The sequence below is a fragment of the Carcharodon carcharias genome, chromosome 22, assembly GCF_017639515.1.
Source record: "Carcharodon carcharias isolate sCarCar2 chromosome 22, sCarCar2.pri, whole genome shotgun sequence".
NCBI classification, from domain to species: Eukaryota; Metazoa; Chordata; class Chondrichthyes; order Lamniformes; family Lamnidae; genus Carcharodon; species Carcharodon carcharias.
Genome location: NC_054488.1, coordinates 59,389,095 through 59,411,061, shown reverse-complemented (window position 1 = coordinate 59,411,061; position 21,967 = coordinate 59,389,095). Strand labels below are relative to the sequence as shown.

Genomic DNA, 21,967 nt, shown 5'->3' with positions numbered 1-21,967 from the left:
TGCCTAGTCGGAAGATGAGGTGCTGTTCCTCCAGTTTGCGTTGGGCTTCACTGGAACAATGCAGCAAGCCAAGGACAGACATGTGGGCAAGAGAGCAGGGTGGAGTGTTAAAATGGCAAGCGACAGGGAGGTTTGGGTCATTCTTGCGGACAGACCGCAGGTGTTCTGCAAAGCGGTCGCCCAGTTTACGTTTGGTCTCTCCAATGTAGAGGAGACCGCATTGGGAGCAACGAATGCAGTAGACTAAGTTGGGGGAAATGCAAGTGAAATGCTGCTTCACTTGAAAGGAGTGTTTGGGCCCTTGGACAGTGAGGAGAGAGGAAGTGAAGGGGCAGGTGTTGCATCTTTTACGTGGGCATGGGGTGGTGCCATAGGAGGGGGCTGAGGAGTAGGGGGTGATGGAGGAGTGGACCAGGGTGTCCCGGAGGGAACGATCCCTACGGAATGCCGACAGGGGGGGTGAAGGGAAGATGTGTTAGGTGGTGGCATCATGCTGGAGTTGGCGGAAATGGCGGAGGATGATCCTTTGAATGCGGAGGCTGATGGGGTGATAAGCGAGGACAAGGGGGACCCTATTATGTTTCTGGGAGGGAGGAGAAGGCATGAGGGCGGATGCGCGGGAGATGGGCCGGACACGGTTGAGGGCCCTGTCAACAACCGTGGGTGGAAAACCTCAGTTAAGGAAGAAGGAGGACATGTCAGAGGAACTGTTTTTGAAGGTAGCATCATCAGAACAGATACGACGGAGGCGAAGGAACTGAGAGAATGGTATGGAGTCCTTACAGGAAGTGGGGTGTGAGGATCTGTAGTCGAGGTAGCTGTGGGAGTCAGTAGGCTTGTAATGGATATTGGTGGACAGTCTATCACCAGAGATTGAGACAGAGAGGTCAAGGAAGGGAAGGGAAGTGTCAGAGATGGACCACGTGAAAATGATGGAGAGGTGGAGATTGGAAGCAAAATTAATACATTTTTCCAAGTCCTGACGAGAGCATGAAGCAGCACTGAAGTAATCATCGATGTACTGGAGAAAGAGTTGTGGAAGTAGGACTGGAACAAGGAATGTTCCACATACCCCATAAAGAGACAGGCAGAGCTGGGGCCCATGCAGTACCCATAGCCACACCTTTTATTTGGAGGCAGTGAGAGGAGTTGAAGGAGAAATTGTTCAGTGTGAGAACAAGTTCAGCCAGACGGAGGAGAGTAGTGGTGGATGGCGATTGTTCGGGCCTCTGTTCGAGGAAGAAGCTAAGGGCCCTCAGACCATCCTGGTGGGGGATGGAAATGTAGAGGGATTGGACATCCATGGTGAAGAGGAAGCGGTTGGGGCCAGGGAACTGGAAATTTTTGATGCATAGACCTTTGGCCGCCTTATCAGATTATCAGCAGAGTTATTAGACTTAGTTTGTTCTTTTGAGCTTTTACCTTTACAAAAGGAGCAGCCATGACAGAGAATCATGTCTTTCAAGTCTGGGATTATGTTGTTTTTGCTTTTGTGCTGTTTGTTTCTGCTGCAATTGGATTTTTTTATGCTTTTAAAAGTGGTAGGACTAGCCAAGAAACAACAGAAGAGTTCCTGGTAGGAAACCGGTAAGTAGAATTTGGACATTTATAAGAACAAATAAACTTTTCGAACCTAGCTTCCTTTGTAAAAAGAATAATTAAAATGCTGGGTTCATGTCATTAAAAGAATTGTTTTGCTTTTTCATCAGACAGATTTCTGCATACCCAGTTGCTTTTTCATTGGCTTCTAGTTTCTTGTCTGCTCTAACAGGTTTGTGTTTTTATTACTCTGAAAGATCTAATCAGTATATAAAATAAAGATAGTTACAGAGCATTGCAAATTGATATGCATCATTAAAACTGAAGTCAACTGTATACTTATGTTAAGAATATATTCCTCAAGGTATGTACTCTTAATAGTAAAATGCACTATGAAGTAAATGCGAAATACATTATGGTATAAAAATATAATTAGAATAAAGGAGTGGTAACAATGCCTCTGGTCATTAAGTGTAATCCCTTCATAAATGCCTATCTTCTTTTAAATCTATGTTGTGAGAAAGAAAAAATAGAAAATGTATATGCACAATAATCAAAACTGTGAATCAAAGTTAGATTCAAAAGCACAAAAGCTTCATAATAGATTACTGTTTGATTTTTTCATACTTGTGGAACTAGCAGCACCACAGCCGCAAGAGTTTTCCCTTCCATTAGAAAGGAAACATCATTTGTATTAACCAATCTAATATTTGTAAAGCAAATCAGCATAAACATACATAATAACTTTTTTGAGGCAATGTTACTTACCAGCTACTATGTGAATTTGCTCAATTTCCAGTTTCAGTCAAATGTAAAAGTCAGAACTTGATTTTGCGCATAAAATTACAATGATATTTGAGCCAAAAGCCAAAATCCCAGCATAATTGCCAAGATGAGCTTACCTTGACCTCTGCCAGTTTTTGATTTCAGTGTTGTCATTATAAAAGTTAAACACAATGAACCCATTATGAACCCATCTGTTCCATGGGTCATTGTCAGTGCTATCAAGCTGCACTTGTTTAGCAATAACCTGCTCACTGATGCCCAGTTTGGGTTCCGCCGGGGCCACTTGGCTCCTAACCTCATTACAGCCTTGGTTCAAACATGGACAAAAGAGCTGAGCTCCTGAGCTGAGGTGAGAGTGACTGCCCTTGATATCAAGGCAGCATTTGACCAAGTGTGGCATCAAGGAGCCCCAGCAAAACTGGATTCAATGGGAATCGGGGGAAAAAACTCTCCGCTAGTTGGAGTCATACCTAGCACAAAGGAAAATGATTGCAGTAGTTGGAGGTCAGTCATCTCAGCTGCAGGAGTTCCTCATGGTAGTGCCCTTGGCCCAACCATCTTCAGCTGCTTCATCAATGACCCTACCTTCCATCATAAGGTCAGAAGTGGGGATGTTCGCTGATGATTGCACAATGTTCAGCGCCATTTGTGACTCCTCAGATACTGTCCAAATGCAGCAAGATCCGGACAATATCCAGGCTTGGGCTGACAAGTGGCCGCTAACATTTGTGCCACAAAAGTGTCAGGCAATGACCATCTCCAACAAGAGAGAATCCAACCATTGCCTCTTGGCATTCAATGGCATTACCATCACTGAACCCCCCCAACTATCAATGTCCTGGGTGTTACCATTGACCAGAAACTGAACTGGACTAGCCATATAAATACTGTGGCTACAAGAGCAGGTCAGAGGCAAGGAATCGTGCGACGAATAACTTGCTTCCTGACTCCCCAAAACCTGTCCACCATCTCCAAGGCACAAGTCAGGAGTGTGATGGAATACTCCCCACTTGCCTCGATAAGTGCAGCTCCCACAGCACTCAAGAAGCTTGAAACCATCCAGGACAAAACAGCTCAGCACCACATTCACTCCCTCTGCCATCGATGCACAGTAGCAGCAGTATGTACCATTTACAAGATGTACTGCAGCAATTCACCAAGACAGCTTCAGCAGCGCCTTCCAAACCCATGACCACTACCATTTAGAAGGACATGGGCAGCAGATAGATGGGACCATCACCACCTGGAAGTTCCCCTCCAAGTCACTCAACATCCTGACTTGGAAATATATTGCCATTCCTTCACCGTCGCTGGGTCAAAATTCAGGTACTCCCTTCCTAACAGCACCGTGGGTGTACCTACACCACATGGATTGCAGCAGTTCAAGAAGGCAGTTCACTACTCCCTTCTCAAGGGCAACTAGGGATGGGCAATAAATGCTGGCCCAGCCAGCAAAGCCCACATCCTTTGAAGGAATAAAAAAGAACTCCGTGCTTGCACTATCCAGCACTGCACAGTTAAAGGAGTCCACGATCAACACATTGATCACAGGACTAACACTTATTGTGGCCAGTATAATTCATTCGGGTGTATAATTATTTTCATTCCTTTTCTCAGAAATCTCTTAATCATGTGTCATTTTGTGGACCCTGCTTCTCTGCCTTGGGAGTTCACCACATAATGATGCTTCGAGGCATACCTAAGGCACACAATTACAGCTCCTTGGCCATTCTGGGATTTATTCACCTATTATTGCTGTTCCAATTCTGTCTTCTGATGTAATAGCTTGATCCACTAAAGGTGCTTTCATCTTCATTCTGCCTGTCTTTAATCCTTCCATTGTATTGATGCCTTCTTCCAATATCTGGACCATTTCGAAATCTGCCAATTGTTGAGTCCTGTATTCTTTGTGCCACCTCCAAATGTCCCATTTGTTCCATGAAGGCTGAAGGAAATGACTTGTTTCCACAGGAACTTTTTCAAAGCAGCAGGAATCTGATCCAACAGATCCCTCTGAGAGCTGAACACGAGTTAGAACCATTAACCTGTCCATGTGAGACCGTTAATACAATCCAGTAATTTAAACACTGGTACTGATCCAGAGATCCCCAAATAGAATTTTGTCAATCTTTCATACAATTTGTTAAAGCCCATGATATATTCTTCCATGAATGACCATTAATTTTCTGAAATTTATCAAAGTCCAACCATACCTCATTTAACAGAACATCTTCCTTGTATATTTCATGAAGAGCTTTAATAGAAGGACCACACCTTTCTCACTGTCAAACTGATGGGCAACCACACAAAATGCTTTACTTCTGATTTTACTTGTAGGAAATAACAATGCCAATGCCATACCCTTTTTCCTCTTTGGTAGGGACATAACCCGTGTCCACATATCCACTTTATTCTTCCACTGGTCATATGGTTCAGACTCTGAGAACTTCGGAGTCTAATCATACCTTGACAATTTACACTTGCTTTCTATCATTTTACACAATGGCTACCAGGATAACTGTTTTCTGTCTGATTTTTTTCCTCTTTCCTTTCTTCCAACTTTTACCTTTAACATGGCAGCAAAGGATGGTTGCCTATAGTCCAGAAAGCCAGTTTTTGAAGGATATAATTGGAGCCATTCTCTGCACACTTTTTTACATGGATATATTGACACAATTACAGATTACAAGCAAGCACCTCATCTCTCAACAACCACAGCTCAAATCAGTGTTTATTTTGCCAATACGTGTTGGTGATGGAGGAGTAGATATTTAAGGTAGTGGATGGGTGCCGATCAAGTGGGCTGCTTTATCCTGGATGGTGCTGAGCTTAAGTGTTGTTGGAGCTGCAATCATCCAGGCAAGTGGAAAGTATTCTTTACACTCCTGACTTGTGCCTTGTAAATAGTGGACACGCTTTGGGAGTCAGGAGCAGATTTACTCACCGCAGAGTTCCAGCCTTTGATCTGTTCTTGTAGCCACAGTATTTATATGGCTGGTCCAGTTCGGTTTCTGGTCAATGGTAACTCCAGGATGTTGATGGGTGGGGAATTCGGTGATGGCAATGCTGTTGAATGTCAAGTAGGGATGATTAGATTCTCTCTTGTTGGAGATGGTCTTTGTCTGGCACTTGTGGATGTAAATGTTATTTGCCACTTATCAGCCCAATTCTGAATGTTATCCAGGAGTTGCTGCATGTGGGCACCACTGCTTCAAAATCTGAGGAGTTTCAAATGGCACTGAACAATCATCAGTGAGCATCTCCATTTCTGACCTTATGACGGAGTGAAGATCATTGATGAAGCTGCTGATCATGAGTGGGCCTAGTACACTGCTCCAAGGAACTCCTGCAGGAATGTCCTGAGGTTGAGTTGATTGGCCTTCAACAACCACAACCATCTTCCTTTGTGTACCACACCTTTAGAATTCAACTCTTTTGTCCATGTTGGGATCAAGGCTGTAAGGGTTATGGAGCTGAGTGGCCCTGGTGGAACACCAACTAAGCATCGGTGTATAGGTTATTGTTCAGTAAGTGCCACTTGTTGGCACTGTCAGTGGCACCTTTCATCACTTTGCTGATGATTGAGAGTAGATTGATTGGGTGTTAATTGGATTTGTCCTGCTTTTTGTGGACAGGACACTCCTGGGGAATTTTCCATATTGTTGGAGCTGTACTAGAACAGTCTGGCTAGGGGTGCAGCTAGGTCTGGAGCACAAGTCTTCATTACAACATCTGAGATGTTGTCGGTGTTGTATTTCCAGTAGGTCTCATGAAGAGGTTTTGAGGTTGAACATTAACGTTAACTGTTTATTGATAATACTTAACTGTGTGTATGTGTGTGTGTATATTTTATAGTATAGCCCAGGTTATGAACTATCACCATGCTTGCTTCTACATAGTTCTCTGTCCAGTCCACAACTGACCCTAGTCTCAGGTCAGATGTCTCTGTGCATCACACTATGGGCAGTATTGTTTCCCAGTCCCACATTAATCGTTGTTATGCTAGATACCCTTATACTAACGCCCCCCCCCCACCACCCCCCCACTCCCAACGTCTTTACCCAATGGATTTACATTATAATCGTGCTATCCCTTCTCACCCCCTCAAGTCTCTGACCTTACAAATTCATAGGCCTGGAGTCTTGATAATTCTTCCAGATCTCATTCTCGTCACTTCCTGAGGAGTGGTAGGCTCTGTTGATTTGGGCAATCTTTGTTGATTTGGATTTGAGTTGTAGTCTGTGTTTCTGGCACTTGGTTGTCATCTTCTGATATGTTATTTCTACTCCTTGGAGTTGAATTTCTCTTCGTCAGCTCCCCAACTCCTCTGCTTGGGAATGACTCTCTGGTCCCGTTCTTATCAGAGGGTGTGTTCACACCATTCATTTGTGGTACGGATCTGTTTTTTTTTCTTTTTCCGTATGGTCCACCATGATCTTTGTGGAGTTGAAGTTGTCTCACCCTGTCGTTTGGATGTTCCTCATCAGCTCACCTTGCAGTTTGGCTTTTATCATAAGGCTGTGTTTTTCTGTGTGTCTTTGTGCCTCACTGAGGTGTGCTCTGGTGAGCTGATGTTCACTAGTTCCTTGCTCCAGCATCGTCTTGCAGCTTTGTGCATTGGCTGGAGATTGCAGTGTCTATGCCATGATGTTTACAAGTTGTGTGATAAGAACGTTTTTGAGCCTGGAGTTGGGGCTTATTCTTCTGTTGCTGATCATTTTCCTGTGTGTCTTCCACTCAGGGTGCAATGGTGATTATCAGAAAGTTTGCCTAGTCTGACCAAAGAGGGACTTCTGCTGCCTGCAAAAAAATTGGACAAAGTTGCTCTGTGAAGAATGAAGACAATTCAAGCTGAAGTCCCACTTGGGGACTCTCAGGGACTTACAGTTTTGTGCAGTTGATGACAAAGGTTGTCTAGGCATCTTCTGCCGTTTTAAGAAGGTTAAGGGAAACACGGGCATTTTTGCTCCAGAGGAAAAAATTGGTTTCAGATTTCATAAATTACTTTGAATACCTGCTTGTCACCATACCTTTGTAGTTCAAGAAACACACAAGGAACAGATTCCTCCAGGCCCTTAGAGTGGTGTGTCTGTTGGTCGTAGCCAGAGATTTCTCAGCCATGGTTCCTTATCTGAAATGACCGTATCACTGGGTCCCACGTCTACTTTGAAGTTGGTGAGGTGACTGTTAACTGAGATGTCCACATTCCAAAAAGTGAATCCAGGACCTTTGACCTTACCCGAAGAAGCATGGTTGGGTTTCTTCCTGGTGTGGTACCTCCATATCTTGGATTGCCTTGGGATCCTCCATCTGGCTGTCTCAGCTTTGCATAGGTTTCTGAAGTGTCCCAGGCAATTGCAGTTAAAACACTGCACTGAGATGGCTGAACACTGCCCTTGCCTGTGAAGTTATTTGGCTCCACAGTGCTGATATGGTCACCCACCCTCTTGTGGTGTTGGCTATTGCCTTCCTTGGATGGAGTCTCTCTGTCCCTTTGTTGTTCCACTGGCTGGACAGTTGTGGTTGCTTTGTATCATTGCTTGCTTGCGCCACAAAATGGATCAATGCTATTGGTGGATTTCAAACTGTCAGATGGCCATTTCTACAGTCAGATCTTCCTTGGCTTGTAGTATATCTGAAAGGGCATCGTCAGCCACTTGACAATTCTGTCCCTTATGAGTTCTGACTTAAGGTCACCATAATCACAGCCCTCAGCCAATCTGTATAATTTATTTATAAAAGTCAACCAATTCTCCTGTTGGATGCAGTTGTTGAATTTCATTCTGAAGTTTTTTGTTGCTTCTTAGATTATATATTGAATGATTTTAGAACTTTGTCAAATTTACATCAGGATTTGTTTATTCCTTGACTTGCAATAGTATCATTGGCTATTGGACCTACTGAATTGAGTAGTGTATTTACTTGTTTGGCTTCTGTCTTTTTATCTAATTCTGAAGCAATCATGTATCTTAAGAATCTTTTCCACCAAAGTCTATTATTTTGTGTTTGGTCTGGCCCTTGGATCAGTCCAAATTATTCTAGTAATATTGATTTGTTGTCCATGGTTGCTTTAAAGTTCAGATGAGTACAGCTTTAAATGTGCAGGTTTTAAAGATGGGTGCTGCAGTAACCATTTTTCCAAGAGTCTTCCTGCACTTGTGTTTTGGTGGGCTCCCGTGGCAATGGCAGACTCAACTTCTTTGGGTTTTTTCTTTTGCAGTGATTTGTTAAATTAACGATTTGGAGCCTTTCCTGTGATATGAGGATTTTTGGGCGTTTTACAATTGATTCATGACTTTGGCTGAGATTTTTAAATCTTCAGCTTTTTTTTGCTTACAAAGAGCTTGGTCACCATGTAGAATGGTGCTGATTCTGAATGTGGGTTGGCTGCAGTGCTTTCAGAAACTGGCTGTTCTGTATTTTGCACAACACTGAAGCTTTTTAAACTAGTCCTGACTTAGAACTGAATTTTTTTTGCTGACCCCTGCTAGGTCCTTTGATTCTGCACTATGTGGGTATTCACAATGGACTTCCATGAGATCTTGTGGAGTCCTCCGCTGCACAGTAGAGTTTTTTTTTGCCTTTCTGCTTCCAATTCTGAAATGGAGTTTCTTTCAGGTGATCTCCCTCTGTGTCTTCACTTTAGATAGCATTCTGACCTGTTTAAAAGCTATTGCTTTAGTTTTCCAGCATTTGAATTTCTGCTCCAGCTTCTGAGAGGTTCTGGGTTTTTCCATTTGCTGCCATCATATTGTGTGTTCAGTAGGTCTCTGAGGTTCTGAGTCTTGTGTGGTTGAACATTAATTGTTTATTAAAAACACATGCCTTAGACTATACCCTGTATATATAGTTGTGAGCTAACTCCATGCTTGCTTCTACACAGGTCTCTGTTCAGGTCACAACTGACCGTAGCCTCCAGTCATGTGTCTCTTTACATCACACTTTGGGCAGTACTGTTTCCCAGTCCTGCATTAACCCTGGGTAGGCCAGATACCCTTATACTACAATCAAAACCCATAGCTTTGTGTATCTAGTACTTTCAGCCATTTCTTTATCAACTGGAGTGAATTGAATTGACTGAAGATTGGCATCTGTGATGCTGGGGATCTCAGGAGGAGGCTGAGATGGTTCATCCACTCCATATTTTTGTCTGAATATGGTTGCAAATACTTCAGCCTTGCCTTTTGCATTGAATTTCTGGGCTGCCCCATCACTAAGGATAGGGGAGTTTGCGAAGTTTCCTCCTCTGATTAGTAGTTTAATTGTCCACCACTATTTGTCATGACTGGATGTGGCAGGACTCCAGAGCTCTGATCTGACCTATCGTCAGTGGGATCACTTCACTCTGTCTAACTCATGCCACTTCTGCTATTTAGCATGCATGTAGTTCTGTACTGAAGCTTCACCAGGCTGACAAGTCACTTTTAGACATGTAATCTTCTAAAATTTCCTGAATTCTGGAAAGCATTCCAGCAGCTTTGAAAGCCACAAACATAACGATGCTATTCAGGAAAGGAGGGAGACAAAAAGCAAGAAACTATAGGCCAGCTAAGCTAACATCTGTCATTGGAAAAATGCTAGAAACCACTGAGGGAAGTAGTAGCAGGATATTTAGAAAATAGTTATACCAATCAAGCAGAGTCAACATGATTTTATGAAAACAAAATTGGGTTTGACAAATTTATTAGAATCTTGATGCAACAAACATAGTGGATAATAGGGAACCGAACCAGTGGATGCTAATTTATTTGGATTTTTAAAAGTCATTTGATAAGGTGCCATGTGAAAGATTACTACACAAGATAAGAACTCCTGGGGCAGAATTTTACGTTCTGCGGGTGGGCGCGTGCCTGACCTCATCAGGCATAAAATTGCACATGATGACTTTGGGTGAGCGTCCTGATGTTATCGTGCATTCGCGTGATATTTCGGTCAGTGGGCGCACATGGGTGCCAGCCCCATTAATTAAGAGGCCACTTAAGGCCCTTAACAGTCCTATTGATGGCAATTTTTTATCCTTGCCCGTGCAATTTTTGTGCTCGTTGCACAGGCAAAATGGGCAGGAGGCCAGCCGACATTTTCAAAAATCTCATCCATGGGTGGGATAAAAAGGGTCAGCAGCCTTGCCAGTAAGTAGTGAGGATTTTTTTAGATTGTTGGCTTCTTATTGGTCTCTGTCTGGGCTTCATTCTTAGCATTTCCAGGTTTCATTTCAGGACTTATTGGCGTTTGCAAGACCCACGGAGGATTTGGACTGAGTGGACCCTTCCAGGTATCAGACAGCCTTCCGTTACCCTGGTAATGGAGATTGTGGTCTCTGCTGGAGGCACCTCCTCTGAGGAGCAAGAGAGAGGCAGAAGGGAGTGGAGGCCAATGCAGCTTCCAGGGGAGGGACCTGTGGGAGGAGAGGCGCAGACTCAAGGGGCATAGGGCCAGCAGGAAGTCCAAGGCAGAAAGGGCCACAGAAGACGTCGCTATCCTGCTGCCAGGGGTTACAGGCAGCGATGCAGCTACTTCAGTATGTCTGAGGTGCAATGCCGAAGGAGGCTCCACCTCACAAAGGAGACCATGACCTTCATTTGCCAGATGATTGGGCCTGAGATTAGTTGCGATGCTCCCATGCCAGTGGCTCTGAAGGCCACAGTGGCCCTCAACTTCTATGTCTCCAGCTCTTCCCAGGGATCAGTGGGGATCTGTGTGGAGTCTCCCAATCGGCTGTCCACAGTTGCATCAAGTTGGTGATAGGAGCGGCTCCTGACCCTTATTCTTTACTGTACGGACGAGGCCAGCCAGGCTGAGCGAGCCAGAGGCTTTGCAGCGATTGCTGGGTTCCCCTGCGTCCAGGGTGCAATCGACTGCACACATGTGGCCATCAAGGCGACAGCAGGTCAGCCGGGTGCCAACGACAACAGGAAGGGATTCCACTCCATGAACCTGCAGATAAGTGTGTGACCACAGGATGCAGATTATGCAAGTCTGTGCAAGGTTTCCTGGCAGCACCCATGATGCTTACATCCTGAGACACCCCCAGGTGCTGAGGCTCTTCAGTGCTCCAGCCTGACAGGATGGATGGCTGCTGGTTGACAAGGGCTACCCATTGAAGAGGTGGCTCATGACGCCTCTCCACCACCCAAGAACAGGGGTAGAGAAATGTTACAATACAAGTCATGCCTCCACAAGGGCAGTGATAGAGAGGACCATAGGTCTCCTGAAGATGTGCTTCTGATGCCTGGACTAGGGGGAGCACTACAATAGCCCCCAGAGCGGGTGTCACTAATAGTGATTGCATGCTGCACTCTCCACAATCTGGCACTGGCAAGAGGGGACCCACTGGAGGCAGAAGACCTTGATGCAGCTGCACAGGCCACAGATGATGAATCCAGTAGTGAGTCTGAAGATGAGCACTGAGGAGAATGCTGAGGTATGTAGCCAGACCTTGGTAACCTGCAGGGAGGCAGGGACACCAGGGATGCCTTGACCCAACGCTCCTTCAGCTAGGCTACCAAAGATCAGCTCCAACCACTGCTGCCTCCATCCTGGATGTCTGAAAGGACCTTTCGTTTGAACACAGAATACTCAGTGCAATAAAGTTCAGAGCCACCTACATCCAGCATTACATACTGCCGTTCCCCGCACAAATGAAATAAAAAGGTGAAGCATACTCAGGCCATGATGGCAAAAACACAATTTATCTCATTCAGACAGTTCAATAATATTTACATAACTGTTTCTGGTCTTCAACCCCAGACCAGTATACATAAAGTAAACATAAATGAACGTAAAATCACCTGTGACCTGCCCCTTTTGTGCTCATGGTGCCTTTAATTTACATTTGTGAGTGCTACGTCTTGGTGCTACCCCCTTGCTGACACTGGCATTGGAGACAGCTGCTGACTCTGCTGCCTTGGTGGCCTTGATGACCTTGGCGGCTGTCCTCTGCCAGTGGAGCCTAAGCTGGCCTCGCCTGGGACAGAATGGCCAGTGCCACGGCTGGCATCTCCCCAGTCGCTGCAGCCTCATCAGATGCCACAGTCACTGGCAGAGGGGCAGAGGAGCTGCTGCCATCATCTGGAGCGCCCTGAGAGGAGGCCGCAAAGATGACAGTCAGCTTATGCACCAATGTGAGGTCGCTCTGGACCTCCCTGCTTGCCACTGATGGACAGGCACCTAACTGGGATACTGGATGCCTCATCCATCTCCCACACTGACACTGACCACATGAGGTCAGTCCTTTCCCAAAACGAATCTCAGTTTTTATCAGTTCTTTTCACAGGCACTCCAAGTCCATACAGACTTCACAATATACAATTTGCTTATACATCTTTTGATGGTGTCTTCCCACCTTTCAAGTGTATATCCATCAATCAAACTTCATCCTCTGATGATTGTACTAGGTGACCACCATACGGTTACTCATTGCCCAAGGGTCACTGAATGCAGTAAGATAAAGGATAAACAAAAGACAACTTATTTTGGTATTCTAGCTTGAGAAATGGAAAACCAAGATCTAGTCTAAATAACGGCCTGTGCATGGACAGTATGAAGAAACAATTCTGGGAAAACCGGTCACTACTGATTATTATTACCGATTGTTCTTTGATTAATTAATAATCATAGCTGGGTTAAGATCAGCATAAGATTTAATACAAAATAACTTTAAATAATCTTTATAGGCTTAAAATCAAGAGTAAAGCAGAAATAAGAAAGCAAAAAATCAGTGGCTGCAGGCCTTGAGCCTACAGGTTTTTTGGGCAACATTCAAGGAGGACCTTGGCTTGGATTTTCTGGCACCGTTGTGGCAGTAGCTGCCACGGGAGATTCAGTGACCTAGTCAGAAGCCCATTGACCTTCAGCGGGACTGGACGGTCCTGGCAGCAGGCAGGGCCAGAAAATCCCGCCCCTAGTCTCTTGTATGCCGAATTGGAAGAGATTGAGAGTGGCTTGCATATCTGGTGCAGAGTGGACAATGACATTGCAGTCATCTGCAAACTAACTCATGTATTTCTATGGTGGTTAGTTTAGTTTTAGCACAGAGGTGACTAAGGTTAATGAATTTTCCATCTAGGCAGCATTTAATATTGACACTAGAGGGCAGCTGATCTTTGATAAGGTGAATAGCCACTGGCAAGTAGATTGCAAATAAAATGGGCGCTATCACATAGTCTTGCTTGATCCTAGTCCGGTTTTTGAAGGCATCTGTTTCAGATCTTCCACTCAGGACAGCTGCAGTCATATCATCATGAAGCAGTTGCAGGATTCTGATGAAGTTTCTTGGACTTCCAAACCTTTGGAGCACAATACACAGGACTTTACTCTGAGCCAAAGGTGAATCCAGGAGATAATATCATGGATAGAGGGAGTCTGGATCAGTGGGTCATTTTCAGGTTGGCAAACTGTCATCAGTGATGTGCCACAGGGATCAGTGCTGGAGCCTCAACTATTTACAATCAATATTAATCACTTGAGTGTATTGTAGCCAAATTCACTGTTAATACAAAGATAGGTGGGAAAGCAAGTTCTGAGGAGGACACAAAGAGCATGCAAAGGAATATAGTTAGGATAAGTGAGTGGGCAAAAATTTGACAGGTAGAGTATAATGTGGTAAAATATAAGGTTATCCACTTTGGTTGAAATAATAGAAAATCAGAATATTATTTAAATTGAGAAAGACTACAGAATACTGTGGTACAAAGGGACCTGTTTGGTCTCATACATGAATCACACAAGTTTGCATGCAGGTACAGCAAATAAGTAGGAAGGCAAATGAAGTGGTGGCTTTTTATTGTAATGAAGGTGCATGTAAAATCAGGGAAGTCTTGTTATAATTGGTATTGGCGAGATCAAACCCATAGTATTGTATACAGTTTTGGTCTCCTTTATTTAAGGAGGGATATACTTGCATTGGGCTTCCATGGGTAGCCACCATGACGTGCTAGAGAGGCTTGTGTGCTCCGATGATCTCTTAGGTGATGCCGTCAGGTGCTCCTTGCTCCTGATGGAGTCACTCATGGCAGCAAGATCAGGTGGAAGTACCAGACAAAGTGCAATCCAAAAAGTTCTCAATGGCAGAACAGTCAAAGGAAGACTGTGCACTTCACTATCTGTAAAGCCAAAAGAAGGCTGCAGTGGCAAGGTAGTTCGACATGTCACCAAAATTGGACTATTAAGATCATGTGGACAATGACTGCACCCCAAGGTCACACGCAGGCTTCTTACCAGGGTCCATTTGCCAAGCCCTGTGGCGATGGAGAATTGGCCTGTGAACCTGGGACTCTCCAGTCAAGAATCTGCACATAGGTGACAGACACATGAAGGTTATTGGTCACCAGCACTGGATCAGAGGTGTCTATGGGTGGCTGCATCTGTGATTGAGCAGTCCTCTTCAGGATACCCTTTGTTCACTCCAAATGATGAGTGGGCTCAAAAGGGTGCCCTAAAAATAGGCTGACACACTTTCTCCTGGCTTGGGAACCACTGTGGGGTCACCATCACCACTGGGCAGGAAGAGGAGAGTGAGGCAGAGTCAGCTGTAGGCAGTTCCCCTTGGAGAATGGAGATCATGCTTTTCAGAGTAAAACATGCTAATCCTTAGGTCTCACAGAGAGGTCTTTCCAGAGTATGAGAGGCAGATGAGTTCTCAATTGTTGGTGATCCATGAGGCTTTGTGGAGTCATGGGCAATGCAGTGCATGTGCCTGTCATGTCACAGGGGTTGAAGCACATGAGCTCCTTCCTCGAGAGAGAGTTGCCTCCCTTTTGCAGATCTATATGTGGCACCATTCTGAGTTAGTGACATACAAAGTGAGACTCTGTTGCATGGAATGCTCAGTGTCACTGATGACAGAAATGTGAGGAGTGGATGCAAGCTATGTCTCAGCCAATGGTCTTGTTCAGTGTTCAAGATCGCCATGAAACAGCTGAGGTGAGGTGGTTGAAGAGGCTGATGAGAGGGCGACCCCTTGTGGTACATTTGTTATCCTTTGACTTGTTGGCTCCTTCAACTCAGCAGCCAACCCTGCTGCAAGGCTTTGCAATTGATGCTACCCCTGATACAGGGCCATGTTCTTGTTGTCTGTGCCCCTCTGTGATGTGGGTTGATGGGGGTAGTGTAGACCCCTTACTGTACATCTGTGGGTAGCAATGGGGTTATCTAAGTCTGTCCCAGTGGCTCAAGTTCAGGATGGGAGTCATCTGACATAGGCCTGGGAATCACTCGGATGAAGGGTTGCTAGATCAACCTGCTTTTTGTAATTCTTTCGAGTACAAACACGTTTCCATCTGTTCCTATTCAGATGAAGTTACATTGTTTCATAGTTTGCCATTGTGAGATCTGAACTCTTGATAATCTTTTAAATGAAAACCAAATCAACAAAATTGGGATAAATCAGGCACAGCCCCTAATTCAGGTCAGCTGTAAAACCAAGAACAAAGTTTAAAGGAAACTTACAAACTTTAAATCAAAATGTGATTAAAGGGGTCAACAAAACACCCCAGTCCCCACGGTGCCCACCGAGCACAGAAGGCTTCGAGAGTGCCAGCAGACACCACGTGCTCCTTCTCCAGGGACATCCGGCAGCGAACGTAGCCACGGAAGAGGGACAAACAATCGGGCGGGACTCCCCCGTCGATCGCCCGCTGCCTGGACCTGTTAATGGCTAACTTGGCCAGGCCCAGGAGCAGGTTCACGAGGAGGTCCTCCTCCTTCCCGACCCCCTTCCGCACCGGGTGCCCATAGATCAGGAGCGTGGGGCTGAAGTGCAAACAAAACATCAATAAAAGGTTTTTCAAATAACTAAAAAGGGAGTGCACCCTATGTATACATGGTCCACGGACTCCACAAGACTGCAAAAAGGGCACGTGTCCTGAGAGTCCGTGAACCTATGCATCCTCTTATTATAAGGGACTGCTGCATGCAACACCCTCCAACCCAGGTCCCCGATAGAAAGGGGGAGGACACCTCCGTAGAGGGCCTCCCATCGGGGGCCTCCGCCGCCGGACGGCAACAAGGCACATCAGGGCGTGTCCGGGCGGCGGACAAGGGCGAGAAAATGGAAGGTGTGCAGCAGCAGTCCGTACAAAAAGCCCCTCTTTGCCGTGCCAAAAGGTACAGAGGGCATGTCCCCGAGGCGGCTCATGTTGCGGGGCACCAGCACCCGAGGGAGGGTTCGGAGTTTGGGGCCAATGTGGAATTCTGTCCGAACAGGGGAACGCTCAGACGGAAGACCACCATGCACCTGGGCCACCTCAAGACCCAAAATAACGTCGGGTCCGAGCACAACCGTTCTCAGGTCTTGGATGGCATCGGCTGTGACCTGGACACTCACAGACTCGCGTCGCGCCAACTCCTGCGGGAGCATCCAGCCCAGTCCTCCGCCACCCAGCACGTCCCCGATCCTGGTCACCCCTGCGGCCACAGCCCTCCTCTCCGCCAACCACTGAAAAGGACGGAGGGGCGAAGATGTAACTCTTTCTTTCAAGTACAAACCCGTTTCCATCTGTTTCAGATGAAGTTATATTGTTTCATAGTTCGCCATTGTGAGATTTGAACTCTTGATCTTGGGGTTACAAACCCAGTACCATAACCACTTGGCTATTTAGGCCAAGCACCTGCTTTTTGTAGTAGCACACAAGCTGAACATTAATGAGTGAAGCCATTTCTGTTGAGGAATCTGACTGGCTGGCCTGTTGGTGTCTTGATGACTAGGTGGGTACAATCAATAACCCCCCTGAACCTGGAGAATTCCATCGATGATGGCAAAGCTGTTAAGCCCTCTGTGCCTCCGCTGGCTGGTATGTCTCAAAATGGATATATTTCTCCACCTTCTACAATTGGGTAACCATGACCTGCCTGATGGAATGATAGACACTGACTGTGAGAATCCACCAGGTCCACGACTGATTCCTGGAACAAGCCCTGGCATGGAGTTGCTGGCCTCCCTCCAATGCATATGCCCCGGGATCCTATCCCTCTAACCCCTGTATTTCTGCAAGAAAGAGTGATGTATTATTCCTTTCTCAACCAGTTCCAGGCCTCTTTATCTAGTCATGTTGTTCAGTGAACAGCAGACAACAAACTAGAGGGCACTATCTGACTGGTTAAGGCAATGGAAGCACATTTTCAAGATACTAATGATCTGCTTGGTGCAGGTTCATGTAAGTAGATGACTTTGGTTATAGTGCTTTTCCACTTCAATGTCTGGGTGCTAGACAGGTGTCAGGACCCATCTCCTCACAGGATAACCTTTATCCCCTAGTAGCCACCAATGGAATCAGGATATTGGCCTGAATACAGGGACTCTCACAACTACCTGGGAACCAGGCACACACCTGCAAGGTGTGCTTTTTGTAACTCTTTTGAGTACAAACATGTTTCCATCTGTTTTCAGATGAAATTATATTGTTTCATAGTTTGCCATTGTGAGATTTGAACTCTTGATCTTGGGGTCACAAACCCAGTACCATAACCACTTGTCCATTTAGGCCAAGCACCTGCTTTTTGTAGTAGCACACAAGCTGAACATTAATGAGTGAAGCCATTTCTGTTGAGGAATCTGACTGGCTGGCCTGTTGGTGTCTTGATGACTAGGTGGGTACAATTAATAACCCCCCTGAACCTGGAGAATTCCATCGATGATGGCAAAGCTGTTAAGCCCTCTGTGCCTCCGCTGGCTGGTATGTCTCAAAATGGATATATTTCTCCACACTCTACAATTGGGTAACCATGACCTGTCTGATGGAATGATAGACACTGACCGTGAGAATCCACCAGGTCCACGACTGATTCCTGGAACAAGTCCGATGCATAAAACTTCAGGGTGATTTTCACCTTGACGGCTGTGGGTAGGTGATTCCCATTGGTCTTGGACATTGAGACAGACCCAGTTATTTGAAAAGACACAGCCTCCTACAGTGCTAGTGCTCTGTCATTCGTATGTAGCTGACTCGTAGATGCTACACCTAATGTCTTAGGTACTACCTTCTTCTCCTTGCAGGCCCCCTGTGTGGTCCTCTGATATTCCCCTGAGCAGGACGATGCCTCTGCTGAGGGTCCTCATTATTACTCTGCCCTATGTCAGAGTACCTTGTTCTCATCTACACTCCCTCAATTGGCACTATGTTCAGCAGAGATTTTTCTACCAGCCACTGACACCCAGGTGATGCTAGTAATCTGTGCCCCTCTCAGGACTCCAACCTCTCATTGGTGAGAAGTAACAATCTCTCAGAACCACCAATGGCAACTCTGTCAATCTTAATAAATTAATTGACCAGTGCCTCCATCGGCCCTGATGTCTCCATGCTGTGCATGCCAAGTGCACCCTGACATGCCCCAAACAATGCCTTTATCTATGCCTGCCAATTGAAAATCTGAAACTGGCCCACTAAGCCCTTCTAATCGGCTCAGCAACAAACTTAATTGGCACTTAATTGGAGGTATAGTGGATTCCAGATATTCCCCTCCTGTCCTCCTATCGAAAATTACATTGCATTCCAGAGGTGGCAGGATTGCTACTTTCAAATCGTGCCTTTTCGTTCATCCTTTCATGGGATGTGGATGTGCTGAAAAGGCTAGCATTTGTTGCCAATCCCTAACTGAGTGACTTGCTCGGCCATTTCAGAGGGCAGTTAAGAGCCAACCAGATTGCTGTGGGTCTGGAGTCACAAGTAGGCCAGACGAGTTAAGGATGGCAGATTTCCTTCCCTAAAGAGTATTAGTAAACCAGATGGACTTCCACAACAATTGATGATAGTTGTCATGGTCATTATTACTGAGACTAGCATTATATTCCAGTTTTATTAATCAAATTTAAATTTGGTGAGATTTGAGCCCTTGTCCCAAGAGCATTAGATCTGGATTACTAGTCCAGTGACATTACCACTATGCCATTGTTCCCATCCACACTGCCAGTAGATCACAAAATCATAGAAATTTACTACATAGAAGAAGGCCATTTGGCTTATCATGTCTGTGCCGGCCGAAATACCAACCTAGCCCCATTTCCTAATTCCAGGTCGAGCCTTGTAGGTTATGGCATTTCAAGTGTATGTCCAAGTATTTAATAAATGTGATGAAGTTTTCTGCCTCTACCAACTTTTCAGGCAGTGGGATCCAGACCCCCACCACCCTTAATTGAAAAATTTCTCTTAACTCCTCTCTAACCCTCCTAACAATTTATTTTAAATCTATGCCCTGGTATTGACCTCTTTGCTAAAGGAAATAGGCTTGCCCTATTCACTCACCTAGGGCCCTCATAATTTTATATATCTGAATTAAATCTCCCCTCAGCCTCCTCTGTTCCAAAGAAAAATTACCCAGTAATTCAAACATTCCTCATAGCTAAAATTTCCCAGTTCTGGCAACATCTTCCTAAATTTCCCCTGTGATTTAGTGCGGTCACATATGTAATGAAATAAAGAGAACTGTGTGCAGCATTCTAGTTAGGACCTAATTAATGTTTTATACAGTTCTAGCATAGCCTCCCTGATCTTATGTTCTATACTTTGCCTAATAAAGGAAATTATCTTGTATTCCTTCTGAACCGCTTTATCTACCTGTCCTGCTGCATTCAGGGATCTGTGGACATGCATTCCAAGGTCCTTCTGTTCCTGTACATTCTTCTGCATCCTACTATTTATAATGTATTCCCTTGCCTAGTTTGCCCTCCCCAAATGCATTACCTCACACTTCTCTGGATAGAATTCCATTTGCTACTTATCTGTCCACCTCACCAGTCCATTGATACCTTCCTGCAATTTTCTTCCTCATTACCTACTACATTGCCAATTTTTGTAGCATCTGCAAACTTCTTAATCATGGGCCCTACATTTAAGTCCAAATCATTGATATATACCACAACCAGTGAGGGATCTCGTTCTGATTCCAGAGAACCCAACTGGAAATAGCCTTCCAGTCACAAAAATACCTGTTGACCTTTGCTTTGTGTCACTGAGCCATTTAATGCTGGCCCTTTTTTTAGTCTTTCATGAGATGTGAGCCTTGCTGCTGGTACCCATGTGAGATTGAAATGAAAAAATAACAACTTAAAAATAACAGCTTAGGAAAGTTCAAAATTTATATGCCAATGATATTAAATAACAAAACTAAAATGGAGTTAGTGCAAAAATATTCTTTTTAAGATTAATGTTCAGTTTCTAATTATTGTTACAGTTATTGGAAATCCAGCTGAAGTATACAGCTATGGGATGATGTTTTTAATGTTTATCTTCACCTGGTTATTGACAATGATAGCCACTTGCCTAATCTACATTCCGCTCTTCTACCGACTAAACATTATCAGTACTTATGAGGTAAGATATTTTTTAGTTCTGTTTCTACTTTCCACTTTCTCCCTATTTTGCTTTCACTATTGAACTCTTGCATCCTTTCACTAGTACAAAGGAAGATTGGAGCATGGATGATTTTATGACTCTGATATCGCCAGTGAAATTCCCTTGCCCGACTTCTATGCTAATTTTGTTGCCTCTATTTTTAGGTTTCCCTGTAATATGTGCCATTGACTATGTGTTAGACCTGGGCCTAAATTTTGCATTTGCTTCCCCATGTGCACTAATGATTTTGCCAGATCAGGACGGAAAATTGTTTGACATTGGCTCTATTAGATCCCCACTTTTCTGTGCATAACCCCATTTCTCATTTGGACATGTTGAAATGAAATACAAATTAGAAAAATGTGTCTTTTGAAGCATTTCCCTCTATTTTGCATCATTTTTATGCTGGATACAAGAACTTCAGTGACAGTGGGGACTTTGGAATTGTTTTGACTGTGGGTTGTGCAATTGTTCTTAGGGAGGTGGATTTCTCAAGCCAAAAAATTGGTGCAAAGATTTTTTTTATAATATTGTGTGGCTGTTTCACAGCACAGAATGCGCCAATATCCTTTCTCTTCAGCAACCCTTCAAAGTCTGTAACTGTAAGGTATCTGAGTGAGATTCCTTTGCAGAGAATACTGTGCCCAATGTTCAAAAAGCCCAGAGGCTGGGACACCCCAGTGATGGGATGACCAGCAAGAGACAGAAATTTGGGATAATGGTAAGTACTCTAATTAGCAGGATGTGTCTAGTTGTGCCGCGCAAGGATCTGTGTAAAAGCCTTGACTATTTAGAAAATTTATTAACAATTTAAAGATGGGAAAGAAAGCCACATATCCAAATTTGCCAATGACAAAGTTAGGTGGCATTGCAAGCAATAGAGATGGAAGTATAAAATTACAAAGATACTAATTGATTATGTAACTAGGATTTCAATACAAGCAAATATCCACTTTGGATCTTAAAAGGATAGAACAGGGTACATTTTAAATAAAAAAACCCAGAAATGTTGGAGGCCCATAGTCACTTGGACATCTAGGTATATGGGTCGTTAAAATGACATGATCAGGCACAGAAAATAATCAAAAAGGCTAATTGGACTGCTGACCTTTCTATCTAGAGGCAATAGATGTCTATACAAAGCCCTGGTTAGACCACAAAGCAACATGAGCTTTTCTGGGCAGCACACCTTGATGAAGGAAATATTGGTTGCAGGGACTGCAGTTTAAGTTTGCTAAAATGATACATGGGTTAAACTGATCTAAGCATTAAATTATAAGGAGCGATTACATAAACCAGGTTTGTATTCTCTGGAA

The 21,967-nt window shown here is 44.6% G+C and overlaps 1 protein-coding gene across 1 annotated transcript in view; it reads left to right on the top strand.

Moving 5' to 3' along the window:
- Positions 1 to 1,441: 1,441 nt before the first annotated feature.
- LOC121293683 (sodium-coupled monocarboxylate transporter 1-like) overlaps positions 1,442 to 21,967 on the top strand; it is a 143,521-nt gene continuing 122,995 nt past the window's right edge. The window contains exons 1-3 of the mRNA XM_041216851.1: positions 1,442 to 1,587; positions 1,710 to 1,771; positions 20,491 to 20,630. Of these exons, the coding sequence (XP_041072785.1) occupies positions 1,442 to 1,587; positions 1,710 to 1,771; positions 20,491 to 20,630 (348 nt within the window). The remainder of the gene's footprint in view (positions 1,588 to 1,709; positions 1,772 to 20,490; positions 20,631 to 21,967) is intronic.